The following is a 19,056-nucleotide window of genomic DNA, read 5'->3' on the forward strand; positions in this document are numbered from 1 at the left end:
GTGGCCTGCGATGGCGGGTCAGGGAGGCATCTCAGGTTGTCAAGTCCGACAGAAGCCAGCACACGGCCCTGAACACACCACCCTCCCCAAGGCAGGAAGACGCTGGCCCCGCACGTGTGGTCCTCTGCCGGCTCAGCAAGGGCCCGTGCGCTCTGCAGTCCCCCTGGGCTGGCCTGGCCACTCCATCCCCCGCCCCGTGCTGAGAGCAAGGTATGGGCACAAGCACCACACAGTGGTCAGAGCCCACGGCTCCCACTTGGGGAGGTGACGGCTGGCCCCTCGGTGCAGCTTCGGGCAAGACTGAAGGGTGCCCAGGGAAGGCAGTCCTCCCAGCCAACACGGGACCCTACGAGGGCACGTGGTGGAGACTGCAGGGTAGGAAGTGGGCCTGCCCCACCCCGTCCTCCCTCTGAGAGGAAGATGAACCCTGACTCGGCACCCCGCCGGCCCCTATCCCTCTGTGGGGGCGAAGGCGGGGTGGGGACAGGCAGGTGGCTGTGGTCCTCCCACAGACGCCCAGGAGCAGCCCTTGCTGGGACTAACTGGGAGAGTCGGAGGTCGCTGCTTCTCAGAGCATCACCCCAGTGCTGGCGGCCCCGAGTGGCACAGCGGCTCTGGCGGAAGCCCAGGAGGGTGGGTGGGGCCGCCACCTGATCCAGGTGGCAAGAGGACAAAAAACAAGCCAAGGCCTGAAGTTCAACAGACAGGTTGTTTGTCACAGCAGAGAAGCACAAGTGTCACGGCTACCGTGTGTATCGCGGGTACACTTACAACAGGAGTGGCCCAGAGCACCAGCGGGAGGACAGGAAGACAGGCATCCCTCCCCAGATAGTGAAAGAGCAGCACCACGGGGAGGCGGCTGGGGCGGCCTGAGCGCTGAGGACACAGCCCCGGCCAGAGGCACCTAGTTGTTGAGCGTTCTGGCCACGGCCCGCCCACGGCACCCGTGGGAGCCCCTACAAGGTGTTTGTGCTTTGGTCGCAGGGAGCCCCTCACACTCGGTGGCCCCAGCATGGGCAGCTTGGCAGGCATGGACGGTGGACGAGGGTCTGTGGGCCGGCCTGGCAATGCCGCCCAGCAGGCATCTGGGGCCCCTGGCCTGGCAGTAGCAGCAACAGTGACAACACAGTCACAAACCCACCCTGAGCCCAGCCCCAGAAACCGTTTCTCGCTGGCCTCCGGGGCTCAGAGTGCAGAAGGGCCCTGGGGCTTGTCGCTCTGGGTGGGAAGACACCCGGCAGTGCCCAGACCGCACGCCGCTCTGGGAGGAAGGGGTGACAGAGAGGGCAGGGAGCGGGCGGGAGGACCAGCAGAGCCCGGAGCCCGCCTCACTGCTCACGATGGAATCCACCTGGCTCCCCGCTTCCTCCAGGCACTCTGCGGGTGTCCAGCTGACCTTCCCAGGCTCTGGCCAGGCCAGGCGCTTCCCGAGTCCGGAGCGGGAAAGCAGCCTCTTGTGTTCCGGTTTCTCTCTGTAAAACCACCGGCACCGCGGGCGTCAGAGAGGACGGGGGAGTGTAGACAGGGCCCGGGGGTGGGGGGGCCCACCTGGTCACAGCAGCACGAGGCTGGGGTTGCGCAGCTGCTTGTACACCTGCAGGAGCCTCTGGGCAGTGGTGCAGGAGCTGGCTTCGTCCTCCATGCACAGCCGGTCACGCAGGGCCTGCACCTCCCGCAGCAGCGTCTGCAGGGGGGGCAGCCACAGTCAGGCCCTGAGCCTCTACCTGAGGATGTCGCTGGGTCTCTCTGGGGGACCCACCATGCTTGGGAGGTGGCTGGTGGCTCAAGGAGGAGTACTCATCTGTGACCTTAAAACGGGGACATGAGGTATGGCCCAGGGGCGCAGCCCCTTAGGTAGAAGAACAAAGGCAGGAGACAGACATGACCTGTCCCAGGAGTGCCCGGTGAGCACGGCGCAGGCCCTGCTGGGCTGGGCGCCATCTGAGCACTGCCTCCAGAGGGGCCTGGGGCTGGGGCTGCCCCCACTACCCAGGGTGGCGGTGGCGGCACAGGGTGGCAGGCGCCTCACCTCGTGGTTGGCGTGGATCTGGCGGAGATACTGCACACGGAGGTCGGGGGGGCTGGAGCCCTGGGCGGCCTGCTGCGTGACCATGGTCTGTGGGACACAGAGTGGGGACGCTGGAGAGGGTGCTCCCACAACCTGTCCCAAGGCGCCCATGTCTGGAGGCTGGCAGGACCCTGGTGTGTCCCCTACGCCCCTCTGAGCAGGGTGACCCTCTGCCTCGGCCTCCCTGCCTGGCCCTGGGTTAACTCTGCGCCTGCTCCCTCACCCTTGCTGTTTCCGCTCTGCTGTCACCCCCTCGCCCCCTGCTTCCAGGGCAGCGGAGCACGAGCCCCCGGCCCGACAGTACCTGGACGTGAATTTCTGCTGGGTTCTTTCCCCTCCACTGCCTGACTCTTAATGGCCCAAAAAGCCTTCCTCGGCCAGGATCCAGACCCACCCCGCCCGCTGCTCCCCGCTGGGCCTCAGGCCTGAAGGCACCCTCCGGGCCGCCATGCCCCAGGCGGGGGCTGCGTCCACCCGGCATGGCCAGCATGGGTGTGTGGGCAGCTCCGCTTTCTGAGGAAGCCCAGCCAGGTCCCTGGTTCTGATCTAAATTCCCGGACGGGTCTGGACAGCGAGGCCTCCAGCGGGGGCCCCAGGAAGTGCTGGCTCAAGGCAGATGCTGCCTGTCTGGCAGGTCCTGAAAACCCCGGGCTGCGGTCCAGGCGGGTTGTCACGAGAACGCTCCTGCTATACAGACGGCGTCTTGAGGTGGGAGGACACACAGGTCTGCAGCCCACGCTGAGAAATTCCCACGGAGGCGGCGGCACGGGACTCCCTGCAGCTGGCCCAAGTCCCCCACACTCCGCCTGGAAGAGCTCACCCGGCCCCTCAGAGCGTGCCTGTGCTTGGAGAGGGTCACCGGGGTGGCCTGATCCTCGCGAGAGACTCGGACACACTGCAGGGGCCGCAGCTCTGCTCTCAGCAGAGGACGGGAACGTTCCAGGGACTGGGTGGCTCATGGGCAGAGCCCCGTGATGGGCAGCGCTGCCCTGGAGACCACCTGCTGGCTCCTGACTCGAGCTTGGGCAGCCTGTCCTGGTTCCACATGGGGGGGGGGGCCGCTGGACACTGCGTGATGAGGTCACCAGGGCCATGATGGGGTCATGGCTCCAAATGAGGTGGGGTCACAGCACTGTGTGACCTGACATGCTCACTGCCACCGGCCACCTGGGCTCTTAAGTGGTACCGCCTACCTGAAGGCAGCTGGCACCGCCCGCTAGGGCTGGGGCAGAGCCACTGCTCCCTGTACGTCTGGGCACAGAAATCTATGGGCCACGTGGACTCAGGCAGTCCTCGGACCCGAGGGTGCCCGCTGGGGGTCCAACGGCACACCCTGAGGGTGGCATCTGCCCCCTGCCGTGCACGACTCGACTGCACAGCACCGCACGCGGCGGCGGAGCGGAGGGGGCTCTTCCTACAGCTCCCTGGCGGGTGGCTGCCGTCCCCACAGGCTGCCGCTGCAGGGGCCCACGCGGGGACTCCGCGAGCTGCCCACAACCCTCGGACGCCCTTCCCAGGCAAGGCCACACCGGGCGACGCACCTGCATCCGCCCGATGACAGCGTGGTGCGCCCGACACACGTCAGCCAGGGAGGAGCTCTCCACCTGTATCTCCACGACCTGGATGGGCCCCGCTGGGCACAGGTCGGTCACGGCCACCTGCAACACAGGAGGAGCCTCGCCGCCTGCCCACAGCGCCCCCTGCCCACGGTGGCTCGGGCTGCACGGCACCTCCCACACCAGAGCACACGAGGCCCCACTCCCCTGCCTTGGGTCTTCCCACCCGAAGAACCAGCCGGCCCAACAACGGCAAGAAATCTGCCCTCCAGAGCCTGCTGCACAGCGGCCCAGACACCCACCCACACTGGGCCCACAGACCCCCGACAGCAGGGTCAGGGCTCTGGTGGGAGAGAGGAGCTGCTGGGCCCATCTCTGGGCCAGCCAAGTGTCCCTTGGAGGCTGAGACTGCCGAGCAGACGGCAAAACTGGGCAAGAGCAGGCCAAAGCCAGGAGGCCTGGATCGTTCCCCACACCCCGGACACGAGACAGGACGCAGGGCCTGGGAGCTCAGGAAGGACATCCATAGGCTGCAAGCACCACCGATTACAGAGCCACCATCAGACCCCGGCACCAGGGCCCAGGGATGTCCTGACCTAGACACGGGCCTGGCCTGAGGGGTGGGGGGTGTGGCAGCGAGGCCAAGAAACCCAGGGGAGGGGACTGAGGCTGGGCTCCAAATGTAGACCCCAAACCCAGGCAGCCTCACCCACCGGGGACACACACGTGCCTGGCAGCCTGGGCTACTCTGCAGGAAGCTCTGCGGTGGGATGTGAGGGTCTGCGGGAGGTGACCCAGGCAGTGGGGCAGGTGTGCACGGCGGGGCTGGGGACAGGCAGCCCCCTTTCAGTGGCGCCCTCTGGTGGTGTAGGGATTAGCGGCTCAAGGGCAGGTGCCGGGTCACTCCTGGGGTACACACCCTTCCCCAGCAGCAGGTGGGAACCCGCCTTGGTAAGGGGCAGGGGACCCGTGGTGGAGAGTGCTGGACAAGGGCCAGTCTTCATGGAGACCCGCCTGAGGGGGTTTGCTTGGGTGCAGAGGGGACCCCCACACTGGAATCCTCTGCAGAGCTCAGGAACAGACCCCAGGGCCCCACCCCCACGGCAGGCTGGTCTGGGCAGGGCCCATAATGCGACTCCTGCCAACCCGGGGACCCCACTCAGAATGCTGGCATCAAGACGGTTTCCCCAGGACTGGAGAGTGACTCCTGCTGACCCCTGCTTGCCTCACGGACGATGAGATGGATGTCAGCACCATCTGGGGCCACTCCCTGGATGGAGGACAAGGCCCGGGCCCTCACGACGTCCACAGCAGCATTCTCGGCGAGGAGCCACTGCAGGGTGGCGCAGCACAGGGGCACCCCTGGAAGAGAGGAGCCAGCCGAGAGCTCGGGCGATCCTGCCACACGGGCGTCTGGTGGTCGCCCCAAAGTGCCCCCACCAAGAGCTGCCCTCGGCCCCACCTAGGTAAGGAGCATGGCCAGCTAGCCGAGCGGAAGGAGGTCCCACAGGTGGTGGTGGGACGTCCGATTAATCAAGGGGAGGGTTAAAACCTCCCCAGGGGAGGACCTGCCAGTGCTCTCGGGCGACCCTAAGAGCAGGCGCCACACACTCCCACAGGGACGGCTGCAGCCGCCCTCCCGCACAGGCCCAAATCCAAAAACTCCCCAAACCCCCACCTGCAGAAGAACAGCAGCATTTGCAATTGGGACCCAATCCTGCCACAAGACCCACGGGTCACGCGACACAAAGGGCCTCACACGCACGGTGGGAGACAAGGCCAGTCGCAGGCGGGAAGGGACTGCAAGCTGCTCTCTGCGCGGCTCGATAAGTCCTGCCGAACCGGAGGCAGCAGTGCCGGCGCCCTGGGTGCTCACTTTGTGAGGACTCGCCCAGCTGTTCCCCTGTGACAGGTCTACTTTTCTGTATTTAGGTTACGCTTCTATACATAGGTTTTAAAAACTACGATTTAAAGGAAAAACGTGGCAGGAGGGCAACACGAGACCAGAGCCCAACAGTGAACACGATGCACACACAAGCTCATTTCCTCAGCAGAGCATCGAGGGCCCGTAAGAAGGAACGACCCACCCCCAGCGGCTGGGCCAGGCAGTGCCACCAACCTGAGCAGCTGTCCTCCAGCGCAGCCCTGAGCAGCTCGGCCGACACCTTGATGCAGGCTACTGACGGGGGCAGGTACGCAGCCCGCAGGGAGGCAGGTCCCACCGGCTGGCTGCCCGGCTCCCTGCCTGGCTCCCAGCAAGCTTCCAGGAAGGTATCCACAGGGTCTGCAGGGCTGCGCAGAGGCGGGGCCTGTGTGCAGGGCGGGGCCAGGCTGGGGAAGCGCAGGCTCTGCAGCAGGTCGACCGTGTGCCTGCTGAGGGGCAGGCAGATGCCCTCCTGCTCAGGCAGGACGTTGGGGGGATCCTCATCCAAGAAGGGGTCCTCGAAAGAGTCTGAGGGGGCAAGGGCCCTGCCCACAACCTCCCTGAGGCTGTAGAAGAGCGTGCAGGACACGGTCACAGGCAGGTCGAACGTGCCGTTCTCACCAGGGCCCAGGGGCAGCGTCACCTCCCGCTGACTGCCAGGGCTGAGCTGGTCCACGGGAATGGTGTAGGTGGTGGCCGAACCGGCAGAGTCCAGGTCCAGGGCGGAGCTGCTGGTGAGCACCTGGACGCACAAGGTCCAGCCCTGGCCCAGGCGGAAGGCACTGCGGTTCTCCAGCAGGCAGGTGGCCGTCAGCATATCCTGCATCTGCAGGCGGCTCCAGGCTGTGGTGGTCGTGCAGGAGATGGGCTTGGGGCCCTCCCGGCTGGACAGCAGTGCGCAGCTCACGTTCATGGCCTCGTTGAGGCTTGTCAGGGCCTTGTTCCGTTGGTCAACCGCTTTCTTCAGAAAAGACACTCTGCAAAGAACAGGCGTGGCACTGGGGGAGGGGAGGGGAGGGGACCCCCAGCAGTGGCTGCCATATCCCAACCCTTTTGAAGCTGCCTTCAGCTTTCCAACCCAACCTTTCCTCTCGGGCCACAGGAGGGAGGAGAACAGAGACGAGGCTGGTGCTGTGCCTCGGGGGCCCAGCTAGGCTACCATGCTGTTTAGGGGCCAGGAGGTGCCCGTGATGGGGCTGGCACTGCCCCCAGCCCAGGTACCCCCAAATATCCCCAGTTAGCATCTTCTATCCTCTGCAGCCTCCACAGGGACAGTGGGAGGTAGCAGGCACTGTGGAAACAGTCCCAGCCACGGGGACCTGGAGTCTGCAGGACCCTTGCTCTTGTGACCACAGCAGCCAGGGGAGGGGTCCCGGGGCAGCTTGCACGTTCCCTCTGGACAGCCCCTGTGGGCCAGCACCAAGGGGGTTGCAGGAACAGCCTGCTGGACCCCCTGTGGAGGACAAGGCCTCTGAGGAGGGCTGTCCGACAGGGAGGGTGCAGAATCGGCCGAGGAACTATCCCATGCCCCCTACCAGGGGGAGGGTGTGGGGGCGCCATCTGAAAAAGGGGATCCCTTCCATCTTCCAGAGGCAGCCTATCACCAAGCAATGCGACATCCAGGGCTCTCGAAGGGGAGCCAAAGGCAAAGTACCAGCTGGGCACAGCCTGTCAGCACCTGAGGTCAGCCCCCCACCTGAAGATGTTGAGACCAGAGGACAGCCCCACCCAGGATGCCACCTCCTGAGGGCCACAGCACCAGCCTCTGCCCAAGCCAGAGCCCAGCCGCTCACCTCTCGGAGACGGTGCCAATTCCAGAGAGCAATTCCTTAATTTTCTGGCCTGTGTTGGCCCTGCTCACCACGGAAAGGCCAGGCGCCTCTGAGTTCAGGTCCAGGCTGCAAGTCATCAGGCGGCCTTTGGCAGACAGGGCCAGGAGCTCGGTGCCACCTGGTGACGGACACACATGGGACCTGACCAATGCTTGGCAGAGTTTCCCCAGGCTCCAGGACAAGTGTCCGAGAGAGGAAAAGGTCCCCAAGACAAAAGGTCTGTTCCCTTCTGGATGACGTGCCTGTCCCTGACCTCCAGGCTCCCACTGGCTCACACGAGCCTCCCAACGCCGGTCACACCTGTGTCCCTCTCTTCCTGCGCTGGAAAGCCTGGCTTTTCCCTTCAAGCATTTCTCTCTTGTTGAATATTTTCCATGGCAAGATTTATTAGCAAACTCAGAGCCCGTCCCAATGGGAAAATACAGTGGGGGGAGGGTGGTTCTATTCCTCTCATCCCATCAGGCAAAGCTCTCTGGCTTTGTCTGGGGAAAAATACACAAAACTTGAGCTCTGTGATGCCACCTGCCTCTAGTCCAGGGCGGGCTCATAGGCAGGCCACACAGGGATCAGGGCAGGTGTTTTCTAGCCTGCAAAAAACATATTAAGCTCTTGACCTGAACAGACTTGAGTTTCCCTGGACGATTTACCCTGTAAGACCCATCGAGGAGAGACGCTCTTGCACTGGGTCATGCAGATACAGTAAGCTGAGTCTATGACCAGCCAAGGGCCAGACCCCTAAACCCACGCAGGACATGCACAACCAGCCACTCCCTGACACACCCCACCAAAACAAGAAGTGAGTTAACCACAAGGCTGCACCACCAGGTGGGGATAAGCCTGCATCTGCCAGGTTTACAAACGGCAAGCCCATTCCCGGGAGAAAAGACAGCCGAAGGGAGGCTCCAGCCCGGGTTTCAGTTTTTCGTGTTTAAATGACCGCTCGTACCTTCAGGAGCCCTAGACGACACAGAGAGAGTGACGACGCTGCAGGCGCTCAGGCTGGCTGGGCACAGCAGAGGGGGCAGGCCTCCTGGGCCCTCCTCGGGCTGCGTGGGGTCCAAGGGTGCGCTGCCCCGGGCAAGGTCCACCATACACAGGTCTGAGGGGGTGCTGTGGTACACGCGGCCACCCCCACCGCAGGCAGCACAGAGCACAGGGCCCGGGAGGCAGTACTCCCGCAGCTCCGGCACCAGATTCCCAGCCTTGTCCCAGCTGGCCTTGATGGCAAGCATCCGGCCGTAGTGACCAAGGGCCACCAGGCAGTCGAAGTGCACGTCCTCACCAGGCAGCGTCTCCTCCGCAGCCTCCTCAGCTTTCGGCTCTGTCTTCAAGGCCCCCATGAAGATGACAGGCTCTTCCAGGTGATGGAGGATCTTAATAAGGGCCTTTGGGTCACCGGGGGCTGACCTGGAGGTGACCAGGGCCTTCAGGACCACAGAGCAGAGCTGGCCATCAGGGAGGCCACAGAGGATCACAGGCGACTCCAGGAGGGTGGCATCGACTCCAAAGAGGAGCCCAAAGAGGGCCTCCTTCAGTGTGAAGCTCCCAGAGCCCCAGAGGTGGCGGTGTGGGGCCCTAGAGGCTGGTGGTGACATGCAGCACAGCACCGGGAGGAAGCGGGGGTCTGCAGGTTTCCCTGGGACCCCAGCCGGGGGGGTGTAGGTGGACAACTCTACCTCGCCAATCTGGCCTCCCGGCTGGGGGTCCCCCCCTGGACAGGGACACTCAAACAGCTGCATCTTCCACTGGGTGGGGCCCTGCACCAGGGTGACAAGCGTGCCATCAAGCACAGTGAACGCGCACAGCGAGGCGTCGGGGAGGACGCAGGCATCAGGGCCCACGGGGATCACAGAGGAAGGGAGTTCGCCGTCCTCACTGTCCCCATCATCCTGGCTCGTAGACCTTTGAGAACAAGGGAACCGTTGGTCAGGAGTAGGCAGGGTGGGACACACACATTCCTGTCATGATAACCTGGAACGGTAGAGTCAGAGGTCTTAACAGGGACTGATCTTGAGGTCTCTACAGTAACTCCACAGCTCCTAGCAGGTGTCTGCCACGCCTCCTCCCACCTGGCCCCCGGACTCCACTCTGCACTGGTCCCTGGAAGACACACTTGACAGGAAGTACACAGGTTTCCAAAGCAGACTTTGAACAGACAGTTCTGCTCAGCACAGAGCTGGCCAATTCTGAGGCCCAGACCATGAGGTGCACACACCACCTCTCTGTGGTGCAGCCCACCGTCAGCGGGCGCGCAGTCTGGGCTGTGCTGGGACAGGGGCCCAGCTGCTCAGTGCTCACTTCTTTCAGACCCAGTCTTTGCCAACCCCCGACTCGGGATCCAGGTGCCTTTCCTGTGTCTACAATCACAGGCTCTCCTCCCCTTTCTAGACACCTTCCTCCCAAAACTGTACCTCAGCAGATACACCAGGGTCCAAGGGGCAGGATCCTGCTCCCCCCTGCAGACTTAACCATCTGACCCCACCTGTTAAGCGCTCTCTGCAGCAATAACAGCGAAAGCCGGTTCACAACGCTGTCGCTGTCGGGCGAGGGGGCTCCAAATACAGCGCAGATGGCGCTCGAGGCTCCAGGGCCTACTGGCAGCCCACGACCCCCAAGTGCAGTGACGGTGAGCTGCTCATCTGAACCAACCCGGGGCGAACCGAGAATGTGGGTCAAAGAGTGATGTCTGAGCAGAGCAGGGGTGGCAACGGCCACGGCGGCCTCGACCGCGCGTCGGGGCGGGCTGGGACGCGCACGGGCCACGCCCACGCCTCACCTGCTCAGGTGGTCCAGCGACAAGCAGTAAATGCCCTTCCGGGCGCACAGGACGTAGAGCGCCCGGCGAGGGGCCAGGAGCTCCAGGTACCACACCTGGCCGGGGAACCGGTACGCCGCCTGGGTGTCAGGACAGCGACGTCAGGCGGACGGCGTGAGCCTTCGGCCCTTCCTTGTCCACAAGCGCGACTCCGCCCGCCCCCTCCCGTCCCGCCCCGTCCCGCCACCGTGGGCCCGGCGCTCACGGTCAGCAGCCCGCCCTCCAGGTCATACACGTAGACAAGCTCGCTCCCGGTGGACAGGAAGGCCTCCGCCTCGTGACACAGCACGCGGGGCTTGCCCGACGCCAGGCCCCCGAGCGGGCAGCAGAGGCCCGCCAGGTACTGGACCCGCGGCGCGGCGCCAGCCATCGTGAGTATGGGCGGGGAGCCGAAGCCCGCCCGCGGGCGCGGCTCCACACAGCCCCTTTACGGCCGCTCGCCACGCGGCGCGGCTTCCGCCGTAAAGCAGCACGGCGGGGACGGGCCCGGGTTGAAGGCGGAGGCGGGGCCGGAGCCGGGGAGGGGGCGGGGCCGGGCTGGCCCGGGTTGGAGGCCGGGGCGGGGCGGAGCCAGAGCCGGGCGCGGGAGCCAGGGGGTGGGGCCGGGCTGGAGGCGGGGGCGGAGCCGGAGCGGGGGCGGGGCGGGGACTGGCCCGGGGCCGTCTCTGCGCTGGAGCCACGCTCGCCTGCGGAGGAGCCCAGTCACTGCGACAGACGACTGGACCGGCGGTTTCGCCGGGGTCCACGTGTTCACAGCAAGACGCAGGAACGCGAAGGCTTCCCGCCCAGGGCTGCAGCGTCTCCCACCCGCGGCCGGCGCGCGGGGTCCGCCCAGACGCAGGCCCGTGGCAGCCCTTGGCGGCTGCTTGGCTCCAGCCGCCGCAGGAGTGCCCAGGCGGGCAGGGAGGCCTGGCCTTGCAGAGCCTGCTCCGGGCTGGGCGGACGCCCGCTCCCTTCGGGGCGTGTCCCCAGAGCTCCGCTCCGCAAGCTTTTCTGTAAGCGCCTCGATTATCTGGAGTTTCGGACAACAGCTGGCTCCTGCCGCAGAGGAACACACCGGAGGACGGGTGGGGGCAGCGCCAGCTCTTGTCAGTCACGCCGCGGCCTCGCGGCCCCCGTGTCCAGAATGTTGCCGGTTGGAGCTAGACTTAGAGGTGCGCTCCCCGCCATGCACGGACACGTGGGGACGAGTAAGCCAATGGGATTTCTGGGTTGGGGGCAGAGGACAGCAAAGAAAATGACTGGCAGAGGCTCCCTAGGATCAGCGGGGGACAGGGGAGGGGTGGCCGCGGTGACGCCAGGGCAAGACACCCCGCCCCCTCCTGGGACCGGCTGGGTGCCAGGGCTTTGGAGAGAGACCCCGAGCTCCCCTGGAGGTGCCTGCAGTGTGGACACCTCCTCCAGGCCAGGAAACCATTCACAAGTGAAAGACCAAGAGCCCCCCACCCCTGACTTTTAAGAAGCCAACGCGGAAGCTCCAAGGCCAGACACCCTGAGGAAAAGAAGTCTAGGGGCACTGGGCTGTGAAGTGAGCTGACATCACCAAGGCCTGGTGCATCTGCCAGAATACAGAAATCCTAACCCCACGCTGAGGCTGGGCCCGTACTAACCCCAAGGCAGTGGGCAGCCAGCCACTGTCACACTGGATCTGGGTGCTGGGTCAGACAGAACTTGAGTGAGGTGCCCTCCCTGCTCCCCAGGGCTGCTCTGGAGTCCAGGCTGGAAACGCTGGCCTTGGCGCTCGGGAGGGAAGGGCCAGGCAGGTCAGGACAGGCTCTCAGTGGCCTCAGAATCAGGAAGTGAGGATGTGCTCCTCTTAAACACCGTCACTCGGAGCTTCCCCACAGGGCACAGGTATTCTCAGCTGGTCTTCTGATCACCAATCCTAACCCTCCAAGACTGTCCCCATCCTTGAACCAGGTCCCACCCTGTCCTCCCAGGCCGTCTTCCAATACAGAGGCCAAGACTGTCCTAGAGAAAATGACCACGTGGGGGAGGAAGTGGACTTGGGAGGAGGCTGGCTGAGCGGAGCAGACTCGGCCTGCGGGTCACACCTTTGTCCCACTCCATTCTGCTCTGGGGGGCTGGCAGGCTCCTGGCCCCAAGCATAGCCCAGCCCCCTCTGTGACGGGATTTACGATCAACAGCCACACAAGGGACCCTGGGCGCAGACCCCTGGGGTGAGTTAGACACAAGGAAAGGGTCCGGCTGTTGGGCTGTGCGCAGCAGAGGCCGACACCTGGCTAAGGGGTGACAGGGAGTGAGGCAGCCCCCGTCGAGGATGTGGAAGTTGCACCGTCCTACGAGGAAGCGTGTGGGACAGCACAGCACACATTGGATGTGGTACCATCTCACTAAGGACAAGTTGCACAGAGGGGCCTAACAAATACAGGGTGAGACTCCTGTGGGGGACCCGTGCACTAGAAGCTGCAGGCAATGAGGGCTGAGCACCGAGGGGCCGAGTCTCACCCGCAGCACAGCCCAGTAGGAAACACGTGCGGGGGGTGGGACCGTCCAAGCAGTTCCATCTGCTGGATTTCCAGGGGTGGGGGTGGGGGTCCAGCAGCCTATCACTTCATAAAACCTGGGAGCAGGAAAGCTCCAAGGACTCTGCCTCTCATATAAGGGGGTTTTCAAGAAGGCCCTGAAGTGATGAGCAAGAGCCCACTGCTGGGAGGGGAGATGGGAGAGGCACGGCCAGGGCAAGCGGTGGGTGGGGAACTGCGCTGCCGTCAAAAGCAAAGCCACACTGGGGAGCGGGACTGGGGGCAGTCCAGAAGCCTGTGCCCCCTTTTCACTGGGCTGTGTATGGTCTGCCTTACCCCAGGGAACCCCTTCAGACATCAGTGTGGGATTCTATGTTTTTTTAGTAATTGTTAGGGAGCAGTGGATCGCCTGGCCAAAGGACAAAGTGGTGCGGACCCACGGATGGGAAGGCTGGTGCCTGGAGACCAGAGGGGCTCCTTCAGGATGCTCCCTGGCTGTCACGTGGGAAGAATTCAGGCACAGGGAAGGCAGCACATCGGCCGCCAGGCCTCACTCTTCGCTGTAGATGGGGCTTCCTGGACTCTGTCCTTCACTGGCTGCGTGCCCACGTGTACCTGTCCAGCAAAGCACAGACCCAGGAGCACCCACGTGACACCCAAGGGAGGCCAGGTGTTTAAAACCGACATGCTCTTCTCCTTCACCCAGATGTTAAGTGGGAAGAACAGGGCCAAGGAGCCTGGGCAGAGGAGCAGGTAGCGGGGTCCCTACCTGTAAATGGTGCAGACACATCTGGGGAGGACAGTGACATCTTGGGGGACAAGTTACCAAATCACCGTCCACTAAGCAGACGCCAGCCACGACCCACATGGTTCGGTGCGCGGGACCAACACACCGGCGTCAGGACAGTTGCTTCAGGCGCTTTATTAGGTTCCACTGCAGGGCTGGTCCAAATCCAGCGATGCAGACCTGCCAGCCTAAGACAGAAGCCGTTAGCCAAGCACCTGTATCCCAGGAGCAGCCAGCTTGGAGGTGAGCTAGGGTGGGGCAAGGAGGGGAGAGAGCCAGGAGACAGTGGCAGCCACCATGTGTTCACCTGGGCAGGTGTGCACTCATCCCCTCACTGGGTCATGGTGCCAGTGGCCTGAGGTGTCCACACCAAGGGCAGGTGTGAGGATTTGAGGCAGGGCTGAGCCTGCCCCTCTGTACGAGATGGGGTGGCCAAGCCTCCCAGAGCCCGGGCAGGGTAGGGTTCACCCCCGACCCTGAATGCTTAACTTTGACTCTCTTTGGACAATAAAATATAAAGTGCATTACTGAACAAAGAGTAACTCAAAACCAGAAGCAGAGAAATCACAACACTTTTTCTTTAGCTAAAAGACAAAAGAAAACATGAATTCTGTGAATGCCAGAACTTCAAAGAGAGGGGACACTGACAGGAGAGGAAAGGAAAGTAACTTGGGGGGCAGAGACAGAGCAGGTGGAGGAGCAACCGGGAGGCCACAGCAAGGTCCCCAGAACCTGTGCTGCCCAGTACCACCCAGGTGCAAGCAGTGTTGGCACAATGGCCTGGGAAACGCAGGGGCAAGCAGGAGCCCAGGAACCCGGGCGCCTTTTCCATGGCTGCAGGCAGCTGGCTGCGGGGGTCTGCTTCAGCCCAGCTCCTCCCCACCCCCCCATCCCCCAGGACAGCTCTGCTTGGACAGACTGTCCCTATTGGCCCTTGGTCCCAAAAGCAGACAAACTGCCTGGGCCTTCCATTTGGTGTCCTGTGCCAGGTGGACCTGGAGGTGCTAGCCATGGCTCCGTCACCCAGGCTTGCCCCTCCCAGGGTGGAGACAGAAGTCTCCAAGCACAGTCTGTGGCTGGGCCACCCTTGCTCACAGGTGGAGGGCAACTCCAATACGGCTGTCGTTAAGGCAAAGAGGCGTGGAGATGCCCACAGCTCCCCTGGGGGAAGGGAGGGCCATGCAGCAGCCCTCCACCAAGGAGACTCAGATGCCACAGGTACACATGCAAGATCCCACCACAACCATGCTCTGGACTGCCTGGTTCTCACACTGCCAGTACAATATCAACTGCCCAGTGCCCTGCAGAGGTCCCAAGTGGCCCTCACAAGAGGCCAAGCCCCTAATGGCCTCACCCAGGCCTGTCTTGGTGGCCGCACTACTGTGCCAGAAGGCCGCAGCCAGGCGTGGCAGTGGGACAGAGGAACTCGAGGCGGGAAGGGACCAAAGCACCTGGTCCCAGGCAATCCAGCTCTCCCCACACCCAGGCCATGTGGAGGGGCTGCCCGCTAGGCGGGAGCCATGTTGCCCCTGCTCAGCCTGCAGTGTCTACAGCTGTCACAGCTGTGGCTTGGTAGAAAAGTCTCAGGCACTGAGGTTTACTTCACAGGAGAACTGACTGTGGTACCCCTGTCCACACACCCGCCCTGAACACACCCTCAAGGGCTTCACTAAAGGAGGGAAGGAAGCGGAAACTAGTCTCTCTCACTCCCCTTTTGTGCAGTTTTTATCTTAAAAAATAAATAAATAAAAGTCTTCCGGGCAGGAATTACTGATAACTGTTATTATAACCAACGCAGACTTCAAATCCCACCTGGATGTCGGGTGGAGGAGAAGGGCAGACAGCGGAGTAACCTGCAGCCCACAGGTCGAGCAGGTGTCACCCGCGTGTTCCCAGGCAATGGCTGTTGGAGAGGAAAAGTGGCCTTGCAGGCAGGGCCTCTGCCCCAGAGCAACAGGACACAGAGGTACCAGGAGCTCCCAACCAAACAAATGCGGAGTGGGGACAAGAACGAAAAGCATCAAAAAGGAAGGAGAAAGAAAGCTGGATGGCAGCAGCAACCCCTGTGCCCCCAACTCCAAGTGATGACTCAGACGTGCGTGGTCCTTCCACCATGGCGGGCTCTTGTCAACCGGGTTAGGCGTGCGGTGTGTTCTTGGGTGGGGGCCACTCTGCGTTTCCAGTTTGGAGATTTCATTCGGCCTGCAGAACACCAGCTGTGGCTCCCTCTCCAGGGAAAAACGTGCTGAGAAGCTTCAGTGGGTCGGAGACCCCAGGGTAGCCAGCCCCCTGCCCCTCAGGGCTGCCCACCGTGGGCCGTTACTGGGAACACGTTGCACAGTGCTCCCGGCTTCAGAGAGGGCTGGGCTGAGCCCAGTCCCACCCAGCGAGGGCTGGAGCCCTAGGTCCTGGGGAGGCTGCACATCTCACAGTGGCCTGTGCCCGGCTGGTTCATGAAGGTGCAGTGCTGACAGGCCCACATGGCAGCAGTGGCCACATGCGCAGAGCCCCCAACGGCGCCATACTCATGGAGGCCGGGGAGTTGCACACCGACTGTGCCTGCAGGGCGGGAAGAGAAGCAAGCACTTGTCATTTCTGCAGAGATATTTGATACCTCACCCCGCCCAAGAGCTCTATGTGGGCAGGCATGGCAGAGAACGCTGCTACGGGTCACCCAGCCCACACCTGGCACGGCTACGATGGGCTCAGAGCATGCCCTGGCCCCCACCTGCGCGCGTCTGTTCCCTCCCGTTGCTGAGGGGCATCCCTCCAGTTCTGAGCTACCATGAACAAAGCTGCCATGAGCGTCCTCGTACAATCTTTCTGTGGGACCTGTGTTTTCATTTCTCTTAGGTAAACTCCTAGGTGCAACTGCTGGACCACAGGGTAATTGTTATCTTGAACTTTCTGAGAAACTGACAAACCATTCTTCAGAGTGGCGGCACCGTCCTGCATCCCACAAGTGGGATGTGAGGGTTCTAGATGCTCCACATCCTCACTAGCACTTGATACTGTAAGGTTTTTTTCATTTTAGCCACTCTGATGAATGTGTAGTAGTTTCTCATTTGTTTTAGTCTCTGGCCGGGCGCAGTGGCTCATGCCTGTAATTACTCCCAGTACTTTGGGAGAGCCAGGCAGGAGGATCACTTGAGGCCAAGAGTTTGAGATCAGCCTGGGCAACATAGCAAGACGCTGTCTCTATAAAAAAAATTAGCCAGATGTGGTGGCACCTGCAGTCCCAGCTACTGGGGAGCCTGAGATGGGAGGACTGCTTGAGCCCAGGAGTTTCAGGCTGTACTGAGCTATGATCTCATCACTGCCCTCCAGCGTAGGTGACAGAGCAAAACCCTATCTCAAAAATAAAAAGTTTGGCCGGGCGCGGTGGCTCACGCCTGTAATCCTAGCTCTCTGGGAGGCCGAGGCGGGCGGATTGTTTGAGCTCAGGAGTTTGAAACCAGCCTGAGCAAGAGCGAGACCCCGTCTCTACTAAAAATAGAAAATAAATTAATCGGCCAACTAAAATTATATAGAAAAAAATTAGCCAGGCATGGTGGCGCATGCCTGTAGTCCCAGCTACTTGGGAGGCTGAGGCAGAAGGATTGCTTGAGCCCAGGAGTGTGAGGTTGCTGTGAGCTAGGCTGACGCCATGGCACTCACTCTAGCCCAGGCCAAAGAGTGAGACTCTGTCTCAAAAAAAAAAAAAAAAAGTTTGTATCTCCCACCTGACTGACCATAGTGGCTATTCCTATGTTTCCTTTTGTGAAACGTCTCAGTCCTTTGCCCAGTTTTTTCTTATGCTCCTTCTCTTTGGTTTTCAATAGGTGAGGTCCCTGTATGTTTCTGATGAGCCTTATGCCCAGTGTACGTACTGCCAACATGGTCTCCCCCTGCCTTGTAGCGTTTCTTATGGTGCCCTGGGATGAGCACAAGTGTTTCATTTTGATAAAACCCATTTACCAATTTTTTTATGACCAGTGTTTTTCTGTGTCCTACTCCAAGGTCCTGCATCCTGTGTAAAAGAGTCTTTGCCTACCCCAAGGTCCTGAAGATACTCAATGAAAAAAATGCTTTGTAGTTTCAGCTCGCCCCAGCAGGCCTGTGCCCCACCCAGAGCTGACCCGCGTGTGTGGCGTGTGCCGCAGCGTGCCCAGGGCACCAGCGGTCTCGGCACACTTTCCTGAAAGGCCGTCCTCCCCTCGGCCACTGCCCCGGTGCCTTTGTTGCCCACTCTCTCCACTCTCTGTCTGGCCCGTCGGGCTATGTGTCCTATGCCAACACCGCACCACCTCAATCACTGAAGCTCTGCGGTTTTGAAATCAAGCAATACAATTTCTCTAACTTTATTCTTCTTTCTCAAGATTGTCTTGGCTATTCTAGGCCCTCTACATTTCCAGATAAACTTTAGTCTCGTTAATTTTCATGGGGAAAAAAATGTCTGTAGAGGATTTGATTGGGATTGCACTGATCAATTTGGGAAAAGCTGACACCTTGAAAGTCTACAGAGTTTCCCACTCTGTAAAGATGGCTTATTTCCCACGTACTTGGTTGTTCAGGCAGCATGGTAGTGTTCACACAGAGCTGCGACATACTTTCACTACACCGTTCCTGGGCATCTCCTTTCTTGTGTACTTTTATAAATGCTGCTCTATTATTAGTTTCCATCTCCAATCCTATGCATAATTATTGAGTATCACGAGTAGACTATCTACATCGATAGGATTTGACAATCACGTAATAAACTTTTCTGCAAAGCGAGGGGTGAACACAAGGAGCTCTGCACAAGCTGCAGCAGGTGACAGATCTGGGCCACTGCCACCTGCTGCCATGGAACTCATCCTGGACTTGTGCCAGACTCGGGCTTGGGTTTCTTCTCACCCCATCTCTGTGTGAGAGGTGGAGTCGAGTGTTTGATGGGGATGGCAAAGACATGCCAAGTGTTCAGAAGGATGTTCCCCCAGGTCTGTTTCATTTCCCCAACCCAGGCCAGCCTCCTGGACACCCTGCCCTCCCCTGAGGTCCAGGGAGGTGTCTCTGCACCCTCTTGGCCTCCCTGTGCTCAGTCTCTTTTGGTATCTTTCCAGGCTGAGAAGGAGGGCTCCAAAATACCGAAGCTGCTGCAATCAATGTTTCTATGTGCAGAATCTAAAAATCTCACCAGGGAGGGGACCCAGGACTTGGGGACTTCAAGGGGCAGAGCCTGGACAGCAGGGCACCCCCACACACCACTGTCCACGCAAAGACAGTGGACTGTGGGGTTTCACATGAGGGAGTTTGGTGGGCTTAACTTGTCCCCTGTCGTTTTGGGTCATCTGAGCAGTATTTCAAAACATGAGGGCAAGAAGAATACAAGGCAGGTACAGCCAGTAATGAGACTGACATTGTCATCATCAGAATTGCATGAAAAGAAAACTTCACAAAAAGCCAAACACAAGGAATGCTAAGACTCCACAGACCACCAAGCTCCTAGGTATCAATAAAGAATAACTCTGGGCCAGGCGCGGTGGCTCACGCCTGTAATCCTAGCTCTCTGGGAGGCCGAGGCGGGCGGATTGTTTGAGCTCAGGAGTTCGAAACCAGCCTGAGCAAGA

General features: G+C 61.3%; 2 protein-coding genes across 2 annotated transcripts in view; both read right to left on the minus strand.

Moving 5' to 3' along the window:
- Positions 1–735: 735 nt before the first annotated feature.
- Positions 736–10,594, minus strand: LOC105820001 (chromosome unknown open reading frame, human C17orf70). Its single transcript, XM_012656367.1, has 10 exons — positions 10,401–10,594; positions 10,157–10,275; positions 8,327–9,282; positions 7,342–7,498; positions 5,744–6,525; positions 4,850–4,986; positions 3,610–3,726; positions 2,030–2,116; positions 1,549–1,684; positions 736–1,472 (listed from the first exon to the last, which is right to left on the minus strand). The coding sequence occupies exons 1-9, from the start codon at positions 10,563–10,565 to the stop codon at positions 1,553–1,555; spliced, it is 2,652 nt and encodes an 883-aa protein (XP_012511821.1). The 5' UTR covers positions 10,566–10,594; the 3' UTR covers positions 736–1,472; positions 1,549–1,552.
- Positions 10,595–14,393: 3,799 nt separating this feature from the next.
- NPLOC4 (nuclear protein localization 4 homolog (S. cerevisiae)) overlaps positions 14,394–19,056 on the minus strand; it is a 42,965-nt gene continuing 38,302 nt past the window's right edge. The window contains exon 13 of the mRNA XM_012656457.1: positions 14,394–16,027. Coding sequence (XP_012511911.1) covers positions 15,870–16,027 — 158 coding nt within the window. The 3' untranslated portion in view covers positions 14,394–15,869. The remainder of the gene's footprint in view (positions 16,028–19,056) is intronic.

This window comes from Propithecus coquereli, unplaced genomic scaffold (assembly GCF_000956105.1).
Source record: "Propithecus coquereli isolate 6110/MARCELLA unplaced genomic scaffold, Pcoq_1.0 Scaffold501, whole genome shotgun sequence".
Taxonomy (NCBI): Eukaryota; Metazoa; Chordata; class Mammalia; order Primates; family Indriidae; genus Propithecus; species Propithecus coquereli.